The sequence below is a fragment of the Hippopotamus amphibius genome, chromosome 4 (genome assembly GCF_030028045.1).
Source record: "Hippopotamus amphibius kiboko isolate mHipAmp2 chromosome 4, mHipAmp2.hap2, whole genome shotgun sequence".
NCBI classification, from domain to species: domain Eukaryota; kingdom Metazoa; phylum Chordata; class Mammalia; order Artiodactyla; family Hippopotamidae; genus Hippopotamus; species Hippopotamus amphibius.
Window position 1 is genome coordinate 126,220,462 of NC_080189.1, and position 18,615 is coordinate 126,239,076.

The 18,615-nt window shown below is 45.6% G+C and overlaps 1 protein-coding gene across 1 annotated transcript; it reads left to right on the forward strand.

Annotated features, from left to right (window-relative positions):
- The first annotated feature begins 1,317 nt into the window (after positions 1-1,317).
- On the forward strand, positions 1,318-4,694 carry GJD4 (gap junction protein delta 4). The gene is made up of 2 exons (XM_057730391.1): positions 1,318-1,381; positions 3,772-4,694. The coding sequence occupies exons 1-2, from the start codon at positions 1,318-1,320 to the stop codon at positions 4,692-4,694; spliced, it is 987 nt and encodes a 328-aa protein (XP_057586374.1).
- The last annotated feature ends 13,921 nt before the right edge of the window (positions 4,695-18,615 follow it).

An 18,615-nucleotide genomic window follows, 5' to 3' on the forward strand; every position in this document is an offset into this window, starting at 1 on the left:
TAGCAAAACTACTGTTCCTTTCAAGGGGGTCAAAATGTTTTCTGTGGGTGGAAACGTGTCCTGTGAATGCAGATGAAAGCAGCTTTGTTGTACTCTTCCTCAGGGACTCTTTCTAGGGTTATTACTAAAGTCAAGAATAGATCAGAAATGGAGAAAAGGTAGGAATATCAAGAATAGCTTTCATGGAAAATTGAAATCATTCCTTTTAAAGTTCACAAATTCCACTCTAAGGATAGACCCCCCAGCCTTGCAAGATGGGCTCTTCCTAGATAGAAAGGTGGCAGCCACGAGAGGATTTTGATGCAACTGTGATTGATGTTGGCAGGTCCAGACGGTGATATTTTATGACAAGTTTAATGGACATTTGTTAAGCCGATTCAACAGCAGCAGCTCTGGGCTCGATGGGGCTGGGAGATACAAAAGGAAGATGTCAGCTATGAAGGTGTTTGAGGCCAATTAAGGATGGAAATGCCAGTGATGTGAGTTTTGCACACCCTCTGCATGCTAGATGCTCTTAACACCATCATTTCATGTCTGTCTCCCACAAACCCCAGTGCAAGACAAGGCTATTGGCAAGATTCAGGAACTCCTGGTGGCCAGGTGGCTGCCCCCAGTTTTACATCCAGGTCCTTTGTCTCTGAGTGAAGGGCTCTCATCATTAATTCAGACAGGAAACAGCTACGAAATGACTGTGTCACAGACTAACTTTGGGACACGCATCCCAGGGGCAGATTCTTGCTGGTACCCATAGTATAGGAATTTGGAGTTGAGGACAAGATCCTTTGGGGCTCGAGTTATGGTGGGTTATGCTTCACAGAAGAGATGAAATATGGACATTATAGCGCTCTTTAACCCATGAAGTGGTTGTGGAAATGTTTTCAAGGAGGAAACACCTTTTTAATAGAGACTTGGCTAGTTAAGAGAACTTTTCTTTCTTGGGTTAAATGTCATCACTTCTCTTATATCCTGAAGCGTTGGCTCTCCTGGTGGAGACACGTGAGCACAGTCAGGGGCCTGGAATGTCCCAAGAGGGTAAGAATAGCCACGATGAGAGACGGCTGCTGCTGGCCTCTGGTCACTGCAGTTGTCAGGAAGGCTTTGCCTCAAACAGCTCGGGGCCATCTCAATGGGAGACAGAAGAGACAGAAGACCCATCTCGTGCTCCTGGGCTTGAATCTTCCTTTTCGCATCTCCAGCTTTCACCTGGGAGTCTTTTGTAGCTAGGATACATTTATTCCTGCAAGGATTTCCCACCTCCCTGGAGAACACAGGCTCTGGATGGCTCCTGACACCTTGAGTCTGCGACTCCCTGGAAGCATGGACCAGCCAGACCTGCTGGGGTTCCTCATCATCACCTTGAACTGCAACGTGACCATGGTGGGTGAGTAGCGCACACCCCTGCAGAACACGGGTTCCACTCTGGGCCACTTTTCCTGACCCTCCCCCACAAGTAAGGCCTCCCTGGAGGATAGAGAGCTGCAGCTCAAGGTTTCCTCTAATTCCCCATCACTTAAGGAGGATCCCCCATCATTTAAGGATGTCTTGGGAGCAAATGATGTTTCTCTCAAGGGGCCTCTTCTTGCTGACATTTGGGGCTGAGAAGGCAGGAGGGGTATTTTTATGTAACTCTTCTCTACCTACAATACCAAGAAAAGTAACAATGTAGTCAGAGAAACTCATGCCTCTTTGAGTAAGCTTTCTTGTTCATCTCTTTAGCGTTTATCCTTGAAGCTCTGTTTGTAGAGATTAGTAAGTTTTCTTGTGCACTTTAAACCAAATTCCAATTTTAGTTTAGTTTTTTTTTTCAACAAATAAAGTAATAACGCTTTCTGAGTTTGATGTAACCAAGTTAAATTTTCAGAGAGGTGTGGGTATCCTAGTAAAGGGGAGTGAGAAAAGGATTAAAATGTGCCCGTGAAGTGGTTGATATTTTTCTTACTCATTGCTTTTTTTTTTAATAAATTTATTTATTTATTTGTTGGCTGCGTTGGGTCTTCGTTGTTGCACATGGGCTTTCTCTAGTTGTTGCGAGCGGGGGTTACTCTTCATTGTGGTGCGCAGGTTCCTCATTGTAGTGGCTTCTCTTGTTTTGGAGCACGGGCTCTAGGCGCATGGGCGTCAATAGTTGTGGCACGTGGGCTCAACAGTTGTGGCTCATGGGCTCTAGAGCACAGGCTCAATAGTTGTGGTGCTCAGGCTTAGTTGCTCCGTGGCACGTGGAATCTTCCTAGGGCAGGGCTCGAACCCGTGTCCCCTGCATTGGCAGGCGGATTCTTTACCACTGCACCACCTAGGAAGTCCACTCATTGCTTTTTAAATGAAGCCAACTTGGTTTTAAAAGTTCGAGTTAATAACTTTACCACGTAATGATCACGCAATCCTGGAGCTGAACTGCCTTCATTTATGACAGACTTTAGTTTTCCTGAGGTCAGGTTATGATTTTTGTATCTCTTCACAAAACAAAATATTTACAAATTATTTTGACTAGTTCTTCAACATATTTCAAAATAGTTGATTCAGACATGAAAATAGGACTTGGAAGTTATTTTGATTTCTAGGTTAGCCTCATTTATTCACGATAAATTGAAGAAAGACAAACCTCAATTCATAACAGCTGGTATAGGGGAAAAGGCATTCCAAATTATTGAAGAGTCTAAAAAATTGAATGTTCTTCAAGAAATTTGATTTCAAGGGCCATAAAGCAACATTAAACACAAGCCCTGCTATTTCATAAAGATTGTGAAGACTGTTACCATAGAGAAAACTCACTGAAATTAGCAGCTTGTATTTGCTCAACACAGTTACAGGAACACACTAACATCCTTGAAAAAGCTCACTCTTTTAAGAGGAAGACCTTATTTACATCAGCCCAACATTCTTTGTAGAACTTTCAGCCCAAAGTCTGAATTAGCCAAACTGGATTAAACATTTTAGTATCCATGGTTCTTTAAATCTGCCAATTTCAAAGCATTTTTACAAACACGCACAGGCATACCTTGTTTTATTGTGCTTCCCAGATACTGCATTGCTTTTTTTTTTTTTGCTTTTTTTTTTTTAACAATTGTAGGTTTGTGGCAACCCTGCCTCCAGTAAGTCTATTGGTGCCATTTTTCCAACAGCATTTGCTCACTTCATGTCTCAGTGTCACATTTTGATAATTCTCACAATGTTTCCAACTTTTTCATTGTTACTATATATATTCATATGAACCCTGGTCAGCGATCTTTGATGTTACTACCACCACTGGCTGAAGGCTCAGTAGATGGTTAGCAATTTTAGCAATGAAGTATTTTTTTTTTTTATTTTTTTTGGGGGTACACCAGGTTCAATCATCTGTTTTTATACACATATCCCCGTATTCCCTCCCTTCCTTGACGCCCCCCCCCCGAAGTATTTTTTAGTTGAGGTACGTGCATTGTTTTTTACAATGCTACTGCACACTTCATAGACCAAGTTATAGTGGAAACATAGCTTTTACCTGCACTGAGAAACCAAAAGATCCATGTGACTCGCTTTATTGGGGGTGGGGGTGGGGCGTGGACCAGAACCTAGTTTCTCCAGGGTGAGCCTAGTTGAACACAGTGTCCAAGGCATTCTAAGTGCTCATTAGATGGTCGTCCAATGAGCTAACTGGCTGATACTGTTGCTGTGACTGAAATACATGCTTATCCATTTAGTTCTCCAGGCTCAGCCCCAGTAAGGGCTTAAAACTGTTGCCGGGAGATGTGTTTGTGTGGCTGTGACGGTGCCCTTCCTGCTTCCTCTTTCCAGGGAAGATCTGGCTTATCTTCATGGTGCCCCTGAGGCTGGGGGTGCTCATCCTGGCCGGGTTGCCCGTCTACCAGGACGAGCAGGAGAGGTTCGTGTGCAACACTCTGCAGCCGGGATGCGCCAACGTTTGCTACGACATCTTCGCCCCCGTGTCCCACCTGCGCTTCTGGCTGATCCAGAGCATGTCTGTCCTCCTTCCGTCCGCGGTCTTCAGTGTCTACGTGCTGCACAGAGGAGCCCAGCTGGCGGCACGTGGATCCCGCGGGCCGGATGATGACTCGGAGGACCACCACGCCCCTGAACGGACCCCTGGGGCCAGGCGCTGCCTGATGGTGCCGGACTTCTCCTTGGGCTACGTGGTCCACCTCTGTCTCCGGACCATGATGGAGGCAGCTTTCGGCGCTGTGCACTACCTCCTCTTTGGATTCTTGGTCCCCAAGAGATTCTCGTGCACGCACCCTCCTTGCACCAGCGTGGTGGACTGTTACGTCTCTCGGCCCACGGAGAAGTCCATCCTGATGCTTTTCGTCTGGGCGGTCTGCGCGCTGTCCTTTCTGCTCAGTGTCGCCGACCTGGTCTGCAGCGTGCCCTGGAAGACGCGCAGGCGACCCGGCGGGGCCCGGAGGAAGCCGTGTCAAGGGGCGGGGGACGCGGCGCGGGAGGGACACGGGGCGCACGGGGGACGCGCGGCGCGCGCTCGCCCGGGCCTGCGGACTGGGGGGCAGGGCGCGCACAACCCCGCAGCGGACCCCGCCCAGCAGAGGCGCCGGGAGCTGCCAGGCGAGGAGGAGAGCGACGCGCTGTCCTCAGCCAGCGACCAGCTGCCCTTGGCCGGGCCCGGAGTGGCGGCCCCGGGGTGGGAGGAGCGCCCCTGCGCGCCGCGCGCCAGGCTCCAGGGACCCAGCAAGTCCGAGTGGGTGTGAGCTGCCGGCGTCCCGCCCCGCGAACGCGGCGACCGGTGGAGAGACGAGCTGGCGGGACAGACGGACTTCCCGAGAGGCTCTGACGCTGCGCATCACGGATTTAATTTAGATAAAGCCTTCTGGGGAAAACTGCCCTTGGCGTTCACATGTGGATGGAAGCTCCAAGGATTAACCAGAGAGCATCAGGTCCCAGAGTTTGCCGCAGTATGTGCTTAATGAAAAGCACATAATGTTGATTTATAGAGCTCATTAAGGTTTTAATGTTTTCGGGTGTGTTTGTTTTGTTTGGGTTTGCTTTTCTGCTTAGCCCGAAAGGGCATCTGTTATGCACATCATCCGTAGAGGGATATTAGTTTAACTTCTCCAAACCCCTTTAATAAAATTAATGCTGATTGCATTGCATGTCACATTTCCTACTTCACTGGGTTAGAGGAGAAACCACAAATGCAGGAAATGTGGCTAAAAGCTTTAGGGTCTTTCGGGGGACAACTTGGGTTGTGCTGCATGTGGGTGTGAGGTGCGCAGGATGAGGGGTGGCCACTGGCTTGCTTACTGTCGCTGGGTCTGTGGCTGGGTGGCTGTCCTCACTGAGCACAGGGGAGCACTTTGGCTGCTGCTGATGGGCCTAGAGTTGTCACACGGCTTCCAGTTCCAGCTCTATCTGTGCCCTTAAGAGAGTCGTACAGTTAGGGCTGCCCTCAGGGTCTTCATGTCCCAGGGGAACAGAGGAGACATGCTGCGAGTGTTCCAGCCTTGCAGTCTGGGCTGATGCTGGGGGGCGGGGGGTGGGGGGGTACTCTAGAGACACAACAGTCTCATCTCTTAGGGCAGCTCCCCATCAGCACCTCTGCACTGGTTTTGGTCCAGGTGCTGCCGAGTTGGAATCTCTGGGTTGTCCTCCCAGAACGGATGAAGCACCTCTGGTCCCCAAGCACCCAACGCTGAGGAAGAGGAACTGTCCTTCATGCCAACAAATATTAAAGATGTGAACCAAGGCACCCAGGAACCAGTGGGCACTATCAACTGTTCCAAAGACAACTTTGTTGGTGAAATATCAGCCGGGATGGGGAATGACATTTTTCTTGATCTATCTACAGAATGTCAAAGCCATTGGTTAAAACTTTAAAAAAAAATCATCCAAAATTGGTTTTGGCATAAAGCTCTTTGAATGAATGTACCTGTTTTTAACATATGCAGTAAATCTCTCTCCCAATCTCTGTTTCTTTGTCTCTCTCTCTCTGCTCCTCAATCCATCAAAAACTGTGAACCATGACTCAGACCCTTTTCTTCAGTTTTTAGATTGACGTCTGGCACACAGCCAGTGCTCAGTAAATGTGATTTTTGAGCCTGATATTCCTGAAGAATTTGGGGCCAAATCTTGTTCTTGCCCCTTGCAGCATTGCAGTCCTGGTGGGCTTCCAAGTTTGGACACAGTCTTTTGTGTGTGTGTGTGTGTGTGTGATTACAAAGACAATTTTATTCTGCTAGTAAACATCAAAATGATAATTAACATTATTCAAACATAGCTTAATATACATTCTGTTTACAACTGTAGTCAAATTATTTAATTTTTAATCTAAATATTTAATTTTTGCTTGCAAATTCTGGCTATATAAAGTATAATTTGGCCTGAGAAAGTTTGCAATAGACTGGAATATATTCACACTTCTAGCTTTAAAAATGAAAGAATTACTCTGTTAACACTAATTAATAAAATATTTGTGAAAATGGCAATTTGAAGTCACCTTTGAAAAAGTTATCAGTACTAGTGGAAGCAAATTTTCCAGAGAATTTACACGTCTTGAGAAGAAACATTATAACTTTTTGTTTAAAGCAGAACAATTATTTGGGCCTTTTAAAGTGAAAATAATTATGTGCTGGTTTTTCCTTTCAAATGATACTGTGCGTTTACCAGATGTCTCTTCTGTACTCAATACATGTAAAAAGGATTCTTAAATTTGCATCACCTACCGCTACAACATTTTTGTTCCACTCCATATAACTCATCTCAGTCTGTAAGAGGCTTTAGTTATGTGCAAATATTTGTAATTTGTGTTTGGAATAATTGTTCATGTTCATGGTCTTACACTCTACTAAGAGACATGTATTATCGGACACAGTCTTACAGACATAAGAATTCTCTAGGATTTCATCGCTATTTTAAAAATAAGTTCCACAGGCCCCTCAATACGCCAATGTGAGCCTTGAGTGAAGATGCTGAGTGAAGAAAGGAAATCAAATGAACAAATATTGGTGGGTACGTTCGAGCGGGGACCCTGGATAACAGCTGGAGAGGAAGATGGTGAGGGCTGAGGGGGGACTCCCTTCTGGCCGTGGCCGCAGAGAGAACAGGGCCCTGTTCTCCTAGGAGTCCTATGAGTCCATGCTTGGGTTTGGGTTTACAAAGGGCGCCCATATTTGGGTGGCACTGGGAAGGGCTGCTTCGGCCTCTCTGCTGATGTCCCAAATCCCGCTATCAGAGGATCAGAGCCTCGAGGTTTGTTCTGCGGAAAACTGTAAATACCATTCAGAGTGATGGGGGCCAGGAGACGGGGAGAGGTGCGGAGTCAAGGCAAGGACATATGGGTTCTGCCCCCACATCCGTCATTTGTTGGCAGGTCACTCCCTTCCTCTGGGCCTCTCTTTCCTTCTCTGAGGGACAATGGTCCACGATGATGGGTGCAGCGGTCAGTCCTTTCAGCCTCAGTAGGGGCTGGCTTATCAGGCCTGTCCATCCTCTACCTGCCTGAGCACAGGTTTCCATAAATGAAAATGGTCAGAACAGGAGAGACCTGCCTGTCCCGGGGAGGGCTGCCATGGGAGAGAGATGGGGACCTCATGAAAGTGGGAGGTTGGCTCTGAGGATGACTCAGCGGCTCCCCACTCTGCTCGAGTGATGGCAGGGGCTGTGTGAACAGACGTGGGCTCATCAGCTGTGACCCTGTGCTGAGAGAGCAAGGTTGCAGAAGAGGCTTTGCGTGTCCTGGAGCGAGGTTGGTGGTGTCAGCATGACGGTGGCTGCCTTGTCAAAACACGCACAGTAGGGTGACCTTCTTCTTCTCTTTGCTCTCAGGTCACTGTACATCTCCCTTGGTTTGTAATTTAGGCTTTGAAGCCTTCGAAAATCTTTTCTCGTCAGCTAAGGGGAGCGGAAAAAAATCTCAGACTGTATCCAGTAGATAAACAAGGTAGAAAGTCGTGTGGCTATCACCCTCCTTTTCAAGATTTTGGTCTGCCTCTCTGCATCTTCGGCATACTGGGTGAATACAAGATGGCTCATGGGCTTGTCTTCCTCCCACAGAGTGTTACTGAGTCACCCACTGCCCAAGGCAGAGGCAGAGAGAGTTAAGGTAATTGTAGCTGCTGCAACAGGTCACCCCAGTCTCAGACACTGAATACAGAAGTTTCATAAAGTACACAGCCGAGTTTCCTGATTGATGGGCAGCTTTCTTCTGGGTGGTGACTCAGGGCTCCTTCCATCCTAGGTGCTACCATCTTCTATCCACAGTGCCAAGATTGCTGGGGCAGAGGCCAGACCTGTTTTAAGGCCAGGTCTGGAAAGGGCACCGGGCACACCTGGCTAGAACTTGGTCTTGACTTCTCAGAAGGCTGCGAAGGGTGGTCAACCAACCACAGATCTAAAATTTAAAAAAAAAAAAAAAAAATTCCAGAACGTTCCAAAAAGCAAAACTTGAATTTGCTGCATGCAGGTAACTATTTACATATCATTTACATTGTATTTACAACTATTTATATAGCATTTATATCATATTAAGCATTATAAATCATCGAAAGATGATTTAAAGTGTAAGGGAGTATGTGCTTAGGTTACATGCAAATACTAGGCCATTTTGTATGAGACTGGGGCATCTGCAGATTTTTGGAACCAATTTTCAGTGGATAGCAAAGGATGACCATTTGTCCAGGAAGGAGGAGGAAAAGTTGGGGCCGACGGCTGGCCAGTGTTTGTCTCAGGCAGCAACCGTACCCTGGTTACCTGCCCCATGGGAGGGATTTAATACCTTCTCAGTGGCTGATGAACTGGTCTCAGGAGAGAAGCTAAGCAAGGACATTGGTTCAGGTCCTTGGACAGGATGCACCCGGGCTGCAGAGAAGAGAAAGGAGGTGATGAGGATGAAGAGAACTCACGGAAAAGGGTCTGGAACCCAAATCTCTTATACTGGAACCTGTCCTCTTAGATATGAGGGTTTCAGATGAGAAAGGATCTAAGTAGGTATAAGAGCACAGCGATGGTCTTTGTTCAGTATGAATGGCTTGTGTTAGTTAGATGATGTTTTAAGTCTAGCTTTCCAGGTTAGATTTCCAGAAATCTTCCCGGATTAGTGTCCCGGCCACGGTGGGGACAGGCTGGTGGAATCCAGTGCTGGACCATCATGCCCGGCCCTGGGTGCTGCTGAGACAGATGCGTAAGAGACAGTGTGAGCATCAGTGAGATGATGCTCGTGTCCCGCCAAGAGAGGAATTATTTACAGCATGAGTAAATGTGACTCTTTTTTTTGTTGGATGCTGAAATCCCCTGTGAGAACCTACCTCGAATTTTCTGAGAGTGAATCTGGTTTCTGGAAGAAGTGAGGAGGAGGCTGATGCTTTGCAGTGAAGACTTGCCAGGGGTCGCCCCCTGCAGTGGAGATGCCTCCACCCCTAATTCAGCATCCCAACTGCAGGGGCGGGCTGACAGCCGAGCCCCTGAGCCCTGCCAGCTGTGTTTTGGTTGTTCTGTGGGAGACATGTTTCCTAGAAAGGAAACAGATGTCTTTCTCTCGTCGCCCACTGGGAATAGATGAATGTATATTTTTCCTCCCTCCTGTCCATCAGAGTGAATCTCTTCCTGGGGCAACTTCCTTCTCTTTGCTGTGACCCAAGAGAGAGATGTGAGTGGCAGAAAAGAGCCTAAAGAAGTGACAAAATTTTCTCCAATGCATTTCATGGAGAAGTGAGGAAATTAAACATCATATGCAAAAGCTCAATTTTAGTAAGAAGTTTCCTCCTTCCGTAGACAAGTGGAGCACAGAAGTATGTGACCCGTTTAAAAGATTGGAGTGATTGCATAGCATGCGCTTCTGGCCGACTGGCGTCCACATCCCAGGCTCCCAGTCAGCCGCCTTCCTGGGGTTGCTGGTCAGGTTCCTCTCCCCGCAGCCCTGCCTCCCTCCTCTCAGGGGTGCTCCTTGCTCTCCACACAGCCCATCTGTGCTTTATCAATAGGCTGAGAAATAAGATTTCAGATCAATGGAGCTACATTGATTAACTAGTATTTATTGAGCATCAGCTCTGCACCTAGCATTTAATCTCTTGCTTTTGTTTCTTTCTATGAGGCTAAAAGAAAAAAAAATCAGCTTATCACCCAAGAGGCCAGCAAACCCGTGGGAAGAGTTCTAGCTAAAGGCCTTTGTTCCGGTTCAAACAACTCCTCCAATTCCTGTGAACTTTGATTTTCTCTGTGCTGAAAGGGGCATGTAAGGACTGCCTTACTTTGTGGACTTGTTAGAAAGGTCAAATGAGAACGTGGAGGTGGACACTGCCCCCCTCCCCACACCAAGAGAACAGAAACATGGGTGAGGTGTGTCCAGGGCTGTGAGTTCACCCATGCTTGATAGATCACTCTAAACAGGTCTCTCCAGGAATTAGTGCTAATACAGCATTTGCATGAGGAGCAAGATGTCTACAGACTCAAGGATGCTCCCAACCTCCTTCCCACATCCTTTCTGACCAGCAGAGGCCCCTCTTGGACCATATTTAGGATGTAATATTTCTCAGCACCAAAACGGTCATTTATTTCTGGAGGCGTCTCTTGACCATTTTCACTCTGTTCCCTTCTTGCTTATCTCCGCCCAGAGAAAGCAGGATTTAAGAAGTCTCAGCAGCAGATCTGGGAGTTGTATTAGGTTAACTTTTGAAAACAGAGGGGGTGAGAAATTAGGGCTAATGGAGAAATTGTGGGCACTCTGGCCTCCAGGGAAGGAGATAATTTAACAAGAGAACAATTCATCCTCTTGGGATTGAGAGGCAGCCCCTTATTTCTAATTTACTTTATTTTTGCCCTCAGTGTTTGATTGTCCACTTCCTTGGCTTTTCACGTGATCAGGCTGTAAACTGCAGACGTTTGGCCTGAGATGTGGATTTGTAATAAAAGATGACAGCCGAGACTCTCAGAGGTGGAGTTCAGGGTGGGTCCTGCACACCCTCCTGTGTGCCTCCAGGAAGCTGCATAGTGGACGTGCCAACAGACACAAATCTCTCTCTTCATTTACGATTCCTCCTTCCAGCTGTTTGCTAAATAGCCACCAAAATTCCCCTAAGGCTGTAACTTGTCAAGTAAGGTAACTGCAAAGGTGCGTGAGGTTTTCTCCCCCTGGGTTTATGAAATGATGTGTTGTTTTATGTTTAAGAATTTGTTCTCCTTTTCTTGTGCTTTAGAAGGTTAAAGTGCTTTTGATCTCAGAAATAGTACTTGAGAGGCAATTAAATGTCTATAAATTGGTCTTCTTCACCTGGGATATTTGATCTGAGAAAAGCCTCAGGCATTATTAAAGTTTACACTGAGCAAATCTAGTGCTATTTCCTTCAGAGATGAAAATTCAGTCATTTCATAGAGGTGGTTGATGGGATTGGCCATTAGAAGGGAACAAAGTCATAAGCTAAAGCAGGTTCATCAGATTTTGTTCTGTGCCCAGAGTGGTTCTTCAGAGAGAAGTTGAGAACACGGTTAAGCCTGTACTCCAAGGACAAGGAAATATTTTCATTCTCCCACCAGCTGAGGGCTCCAGGGACATTAGCTTTTCTTTGTTTCCTCATCTATTAAAAAAAAGTAAGAAATGTAAATATGGAAGATGGCCATCATTATGTCCTGGTATTTACTGAGCATCTTTTATATCTCTGGTACATGTACAAAGCAAGGGATGAGTTACAAGAGAAAGATAAGGAAAGAGCATCCTTGTATTGGAGGATATCTTTTGATGAGACAGTTGGGGAATCAATGCAGGCGACATATACTTAAAAATTAAATTTCATGATTCGGACTTGGATATTTCATTATAAAATTTCTGTTGTTTATAAATAAACCACCACTGAGCTGAATGGCAAAAATTTTTCCAAAGTAAAGGTACTCACGTGGCAGCTGGGCCTTGGGAGTCAAGCTAACGCACTTTCCTGGGCCCCTCGGGTGCCCCTCCCTCAGGCACCTGCCTGCTCACTGCCTTCTGGCCGTGGCTCATCATCCAGACTTCACCCCTGGGAGGCCTCCTGGGCCCATTCCCTCCAGCACCTACCTCAGCATCTTGGAATCTTCCATCTGCGAGGCACCTTAGTGACAAACTTAACCAGCTAATTTTACACCTGGGGAAGTGAAGGTCCGGGAAGGTGAGGTCACTCATCTAAGATGATCTGGTCAGTTGGTGGCCAAGCCTTCTCACTCCCAGCTGGTTTTGGTTCTTCCATTGCTCTGGGATGCCTTCTGAAGGCAGTCAGACAGGAGGGGTCATTGTTCACAAAGCTGAATGTTCTCAATCGTGTAGGCTTTCTAGGAGGTTGACAAATGAATAGAGGGTGCAGGGTCCTCATAGAGGGGCTGCCTCTACGGGATTTTATATATAAATGATATATATATATTCTTTTCCATTATAATTTATTACAAAATATTGAATATAGTTCCCTGTGCTATACAGTAGATCTTATTTATTTAAATTTTTTTAAAAAATTTCATTTATTTATGTTGGCTGCATTGGGTCTTTTTTGCTGTGTGCTAGCTTTCTCTAGTTGCGGTGAGTCGTTGCGGTACATGGGCTTCTCACTGCGGTGGCTTCTCTTCTTGTGGAGCATGGGCTCTAGGCACGTGGGCTTCAGTAGTTATGGCACACAGGCTCAGTAGTTGTGGTGCACTGGCTTAGTTGCTCCGAGGCAAGTGGGATCTTCCTGGAGCAGGGCTCAAACCCATGTCCCCTATATTGGCAGGCAGATTCTTAACCACTGAGCCATCAGGGAAGTCCCTTGGATCTTGTTGTTTTAGAGGGAGTCTTGAATAGTGGTATTTAAGGTCATGTGAGAGGTCTATAGTAGAAGAATGCAGTTGGTGTTTGATTAAAAGTTAGAGCAGCGAACATTTCTTGAAGTTAAAACAGTTATAATGGAAATATAAGAGCACAGAAGTTTTGAAATAATGCCCCTGGCCTCCCTCTATAATACAACATCATAATCTGTTTGTACTCTTAGCTTCTTAGGCGTTAAAATTTATAACTGCACTTGTAATACTTTTATTCTGCTTTTTCCCCTTGATGACCAATCATATACATTTTTCGTGGTTCTCTGATCTTTATTACTCCTTTGAACGGATGTGAAATAATCCACCAAGATGGTACTGATCATCAACCCCAGCTGCTGCTATGGAACATTTAGATTCCTGTCGAATAAAGTGCTTCTAGCTTTTTGATATTAGGAAATAAAAATAGCATAGGCACACAGGCCTTTTCTCTTATTAGATTATTTCTTTTTGATACACTTCCAGAAAATTTTTAAGAAAGTTTGCTTACATTTTCAGTTGACTATTAAGCCAGTTTTAATTCCAGGCAGACCATTTGTGATGCTGTCATAATTTCATGGGTTGAATTTAAAATGCTAACCTTGGGACTTCCCTGGTGGCACAGCGGTTAGGAATCTGATGGGCTGTATGGTCTTTACTACACCCCGGGGGGCCTGATGTGTACCAATCCCCCCCCCCCGCCCCCCTTGTATTTCCGCGTCATTGGGAGGGGGAAGGGTGTGGCTTCCTGCACCTGATTTGCTGGATAGAGCAGAGTTACTTATCTACTTAACACTATTTCTGTACGCATGAGTTGATATCAAACCCGGTCTTTTGTTTGTTTAACTGTCCTTATGCTGTTGTTTCCACTGTTTGTTCTTGTTACCAGATTGTCTTTTTCTCAGATTAAATTTACTTTTGGGGAGGGGGGGATGTTATTTAAGTTTCAGCATGCTGCTATCTTTTATTGCCAGTTTTACTTTCCAGAAACACATGGACATGATGCCCCAGTGATAATGGGTAGAGTGCTGGGGAGAGAGGAGGGCCAGGGCTGTGGCCTGAAGGGGCTGCCCAGCGGCTGGCCTTTCTGGAGAGTTAGATCCAAGCACCAGATTGATGCCACAATAAGTCGTGGTCTCCAGTAGGGTCCCCACCACTGTCCCCCCAGCTCCCTGTTTTCCTAGTTAGCTTCTCATCAATCATTTTAAACTCTTCTCCCCACTCCCCTCTCCACTTTAGCTGGTGACCTTGCTTGCTACCTGCCCTGTCTGGATTTCCTTCTTTTGGCTGCTCTGCACAGCTTGTGGAATCTTAGTTCCCTGACCAGGGATTGAACCCAGACCCTGGCAGTGAAAGCCACGCGTCCTAACCACTGGACAGCCAGGGAATTCCCCTGTCTGGATTTTCTGGTTGAGTCTGTTATAATCTGCTTACAGAATGGGTAGTGGGGCTCAGTGTACAGAAGAAAAAGAGAAGGTCTGATAAACTCCAAGTTCCCCACTGTAGCCCCAATATAGGGCACAGTGTCCAGCACCAGCTAGGTGCTCAATAAGCAATTTTTCAAGGTAATTTTAGTATAGGAGAAACTTAAAGCTGTGGGGAAATGGCAGCACAGAGGGAAGGTTTGAAGACATGAGGTAAAGAGGAATCAACAACAGAACGGCTGTTCGACCTGATGGAGGATCAGACGAAGAATGCAGATGAGGGGCTGACCTTGAGCGGAGGGGAGACGTCTCCTTGGAGACCAGAGGCGAGGGGGCGAGGGCAGAGCAGATGGGATGCTCATGGGAGGGCGGGAAGCGTCTGTGGGCAAGTGTGTTTGGATAAAGTCTGGAACGGAGGAGGAAGGAACGGAGGAGGAAGCTGCCCAAGGACACACGCAAGAGATCAGCCCGTGTCCCTGAGACTGGAGGAGGAAAGCATTAACTGAGTGTCTACTGCATGCCAAGAGCTCAAGTCAGGTTACTTGATCCTCTCAGTAGCCCTGAAGGTACCATTTGACAGATAAGGAAACCGAGGTGCACCGGTAACTTTCTCAAGGCCACACAGTGAAGGAGACTGCAGCAAGAATTTATCAATAGATCTGACCCCAAAAACCGATGTTCTTTCCCCACACCCCACTGCCTCTTGCGAGGTTTTGGCTCATTAAGGAGAAAAGCCCTCCCCAAACCTCAACCAACTCTTGGCCGGCTGGAGGCTTCTTAATCACTCCTTTTCTGGGCCAGGAACAGAGAGGACGCTTACGGTCACGGAGGTACTACCTTGGCCAACCGCTGATTGTTCCATCAGAAGAGGATTTCTCAGCTGCTCGATGAACTCACTCTGTGCGCCCCTCCCACCGGGTGTGCAGCAGTCTGTTTGCACGCGACTCTTTCACCAGATGCCCGACAGCTCTGCTCAGGGCACGAGGAACCTCAACCATGTCTTTCTATACAACTTAAAGTTCAATAGTAATATAAAACTTTTAAAATTCACTTTTTATGAACTGTATCCAACGTCTTTAAAACAGGGGTGTGCACACTACTATATGTAAAATAAACAAAAAGGACCTACTGTACAGCACAGGGAACTACATGCAATATCTTGTAATAACCTGTAATGGAAAAGACCCTGAAAAAGTTATATATATATATAAAAGTTGTATATATGTGTGTGTGTGTGTGTGTATATACACACATATACTGAGTCACTTGGCTGTGCACCTGAAACTTTATAAATTGAACATACTTCAATTAAAAAATAAAAAAGCCCCAGAGGTGGGAAATATTTCTGTAACTCTTGGAATTTTTTTCTAGTTGGGTGGGGGCCATGCATGGCTGACGTATGAAATTACCCATCAAGATTCAGCTCTTACATTAAGTATTCAAGCTTGGACACCTTTTAAAGTCCCAAGGCCTTGGGAGAAACTGCTCCCTCTATCACCTGGTATCAGCAATTACTCTGGTGATCGTGACAGATCAATGATCGTGGTAAGAGGAGGAGGAAGAAGATAAGATTCGGGAAGAGGGGTGGACTTCTTGGGGATGGAGGGGAGACGTGGTTGGTACCCAAGTGGGAAGAGGAAGAAAAGGAGGAGAGACTAGAATCAAAGACCAACTTTATGTGAGAGACGCCAAGGGACAGAGAAGGGAGCCCAGGCAGGGAGCACCTGGTGCTCGGAGAGATCAAGGCCAACCCCGGGATGAAGGGCCAGAGGCAGAGTTTAAGGCCTGGTCATTGTGAGGCTGGGTAACAGCACATGGGGACAGGGTGTGGCTGGAGCCTAGTGGCCTTGGATGCTGGGAAAGTGGAAGAAGGGTGGCTTGCCCTTGTGTGTGTAGGTTGAAGAGGTCTAAGGGCCTAGCTGATCTGTTGGTAACTCTGTATCTCTAAATGGGGCCAACAGAGGTCCAAAAAGACTCCCTATGAGTCAGCCCAAGGTAAGGGAGTATATGTGGTCTCCTTGTGGGGTACTGAGAGACTCTGTCCAAGTATATCTCCCTAGGGGCGCTGCATGTATTTCTAACACCAATGTTTCCTAATAAATTGTTATTCATTAGTTGGGTCAGAAAGCATGCTTTTTATATTACATTTTTTTTTTTTATACCTCCCAGAAATTCTGGTTTGGATGGGACATGAACTCTGTTTTGTATCCTTTTCCTTGGAGTCTTGTTGGGTTTGATTGGTGAAGAGACTAATAAGAAAGTTCATTGTAAATAAAAGGATGCAGGATGTAACTTGGTACCAGAGAAGGAAATAGGGACGTCTCCAAAGAGGGGGACAAGGAACGAGGATGGAGGGACCCCAAAGACACACTTTGCCTACTTCTCAAATGGGTGCTTGCCCCCAGCCCAGCAGGGTGCCTCCGGATGGGGGTTAGTCCAGTGGGGGATGTTATGGGAGATTTGGAGGCAAAATATAAGCCCAGAGACTCACATAGAGCTGGGGGTAGAATGGCATCCAGGTTGTGTCAGCAGAGTCTTGATTGTGCTGGGAAATCACATTGCTGATAATCCAAATGGAATTAACACCTTTTGTTGTTAACTTGACACTTCTCACCCAAGTTAATGAACAGCTTACAGTAAAACTAAATCGGTAACTTTAGGGGCCTGGAAAGGAGTTACCGACTTTCCATAGACCCACCCTCACTTTATTGAACTTGGAAACCTCTGTGTTAGTCTTGCATTAATCCTTCTTGAGCTGGTGCAACACGATTGTGCCGGAAAGTCATGGAATTCGCCACATTCATCCTTTAATTAGACTAAACTTGGATTTAAAAGCTTCTGTGTGATTTGGAAAAATCCAATCTTTGCTCTCAGACTGCTAAATCCCCTGAGAATTTTGAAGTGCAAATATACAAATCATAATACAGTGCTAGGTTCTGTTAATCTGAAGAGTATGTGAGTCATTTTCAACCTAGAGTATTTCAGACTTAGTCATTTCCTTCACATGAAATCCAACTTTCCAGCATAAAAGTTATGAAGCGCAAGGTTTTCCAGTGTATAGAACTACAAGTTTCCACTGTGGAGACCGGGTATGGTGGTATATTGCTAATGGTACCTGCAGCATTTTTTTGCAACGCTGATTAAACTTTTTTATTTTTTTTGCTTCATCTGAGCTTTGCTTCTTGTACACTTTCTTCTCTCTTCTTTATTCTTCTTGCTGTTTAGCTCTACTGGGTATTCATTGTCTCTAGTGAGTTTCTCATGAAGAAAGTGTCTGCAGCTGAATATGCTGCTTTGAATTCCCTCCCACATCATGATGGTTCACGGAGATGCTCAAGGGTAATCCCCAGTTCTCTGCACAGTAGATGCTCAACAGACATGTGCTGAATGAATGGATTTTTAGAACAGCATAAAATTTTAAAAAATAATAGAAATGCTCTCTTCCAAGCAGGTTAAAGCACAGACACAGCATCATAAGCACAGCGGAAAGTCACAAGCATCTCACTGAGGAGTTTATATTTATATCTTGATTTTCCTTCTTTTTTTGTAAATAGAGATTTAAAATATACCATTTTGCTCTCAATCATGTCATTTGTTTCTCAGAAGAACTGTGTGAGAAGGGCAGAGCAATAGTAGATCAATTATACCTCAATTTAAAAAAAGAGAGGAAAAAATAAAAAAGGAAGAGTCAGTCACGCGACAGTTATTACCCTCATTTCACAGACAAGGAACAAGGAATCCAGAAACATTGATAATAAAAACTAGGGCAAGAACATAGAAATTCTATCTTAGTCTAGTTCTTCTTGTATTTTACTTCCCTCCTTTCAGGAGAAGGCAGACTTAACTGTGGTGAATAGTCTGTGGGAAGGTGTGGTGGTCGTTACTGCCATTCAATAGATATTTCTGGGCACATGGTTACTTCCCTGCACCCTTTGGGGTGTAATATGGGCATACAATTTGCTTTGGTTAATGACACATGAAGATATGACACAGCCATTTCCAAGCAGAAACTTGAAGAATCAGTGGATACATCCCTCCCAACATATGCAGGGAAAATGGTAGCACGTGCCAATATAAAGCTTTCACCAACCTGTCACCTGAGGTGGAAAGAATCCCTTTGCTGACACACGTTGTGCATGTGTGTGTAAGTGATAAGTTATTACCACGATTTTATTGATGTATAACTGACATACAATATAATATTAGTTTCAGGTGTACAACAATAATGATTTGATACTTGTATACACTGGGAAATGATCTGCACAAAAAGTCTAGTTACCATCTGCCGCCCTACAAAGTTTCCTTTTGTTCTTGTCTTGATTTACTTTCTTAGCAGCTTCCAAGTTTACATGACAATGTTACTGACGATACTCTTCAGGCTCCTATACTACCTCCCTATGACTTATTTATTTTATAACTGGAAGTTTGTACCTCTCGATCCCATTTACTCATTTTTCCCACC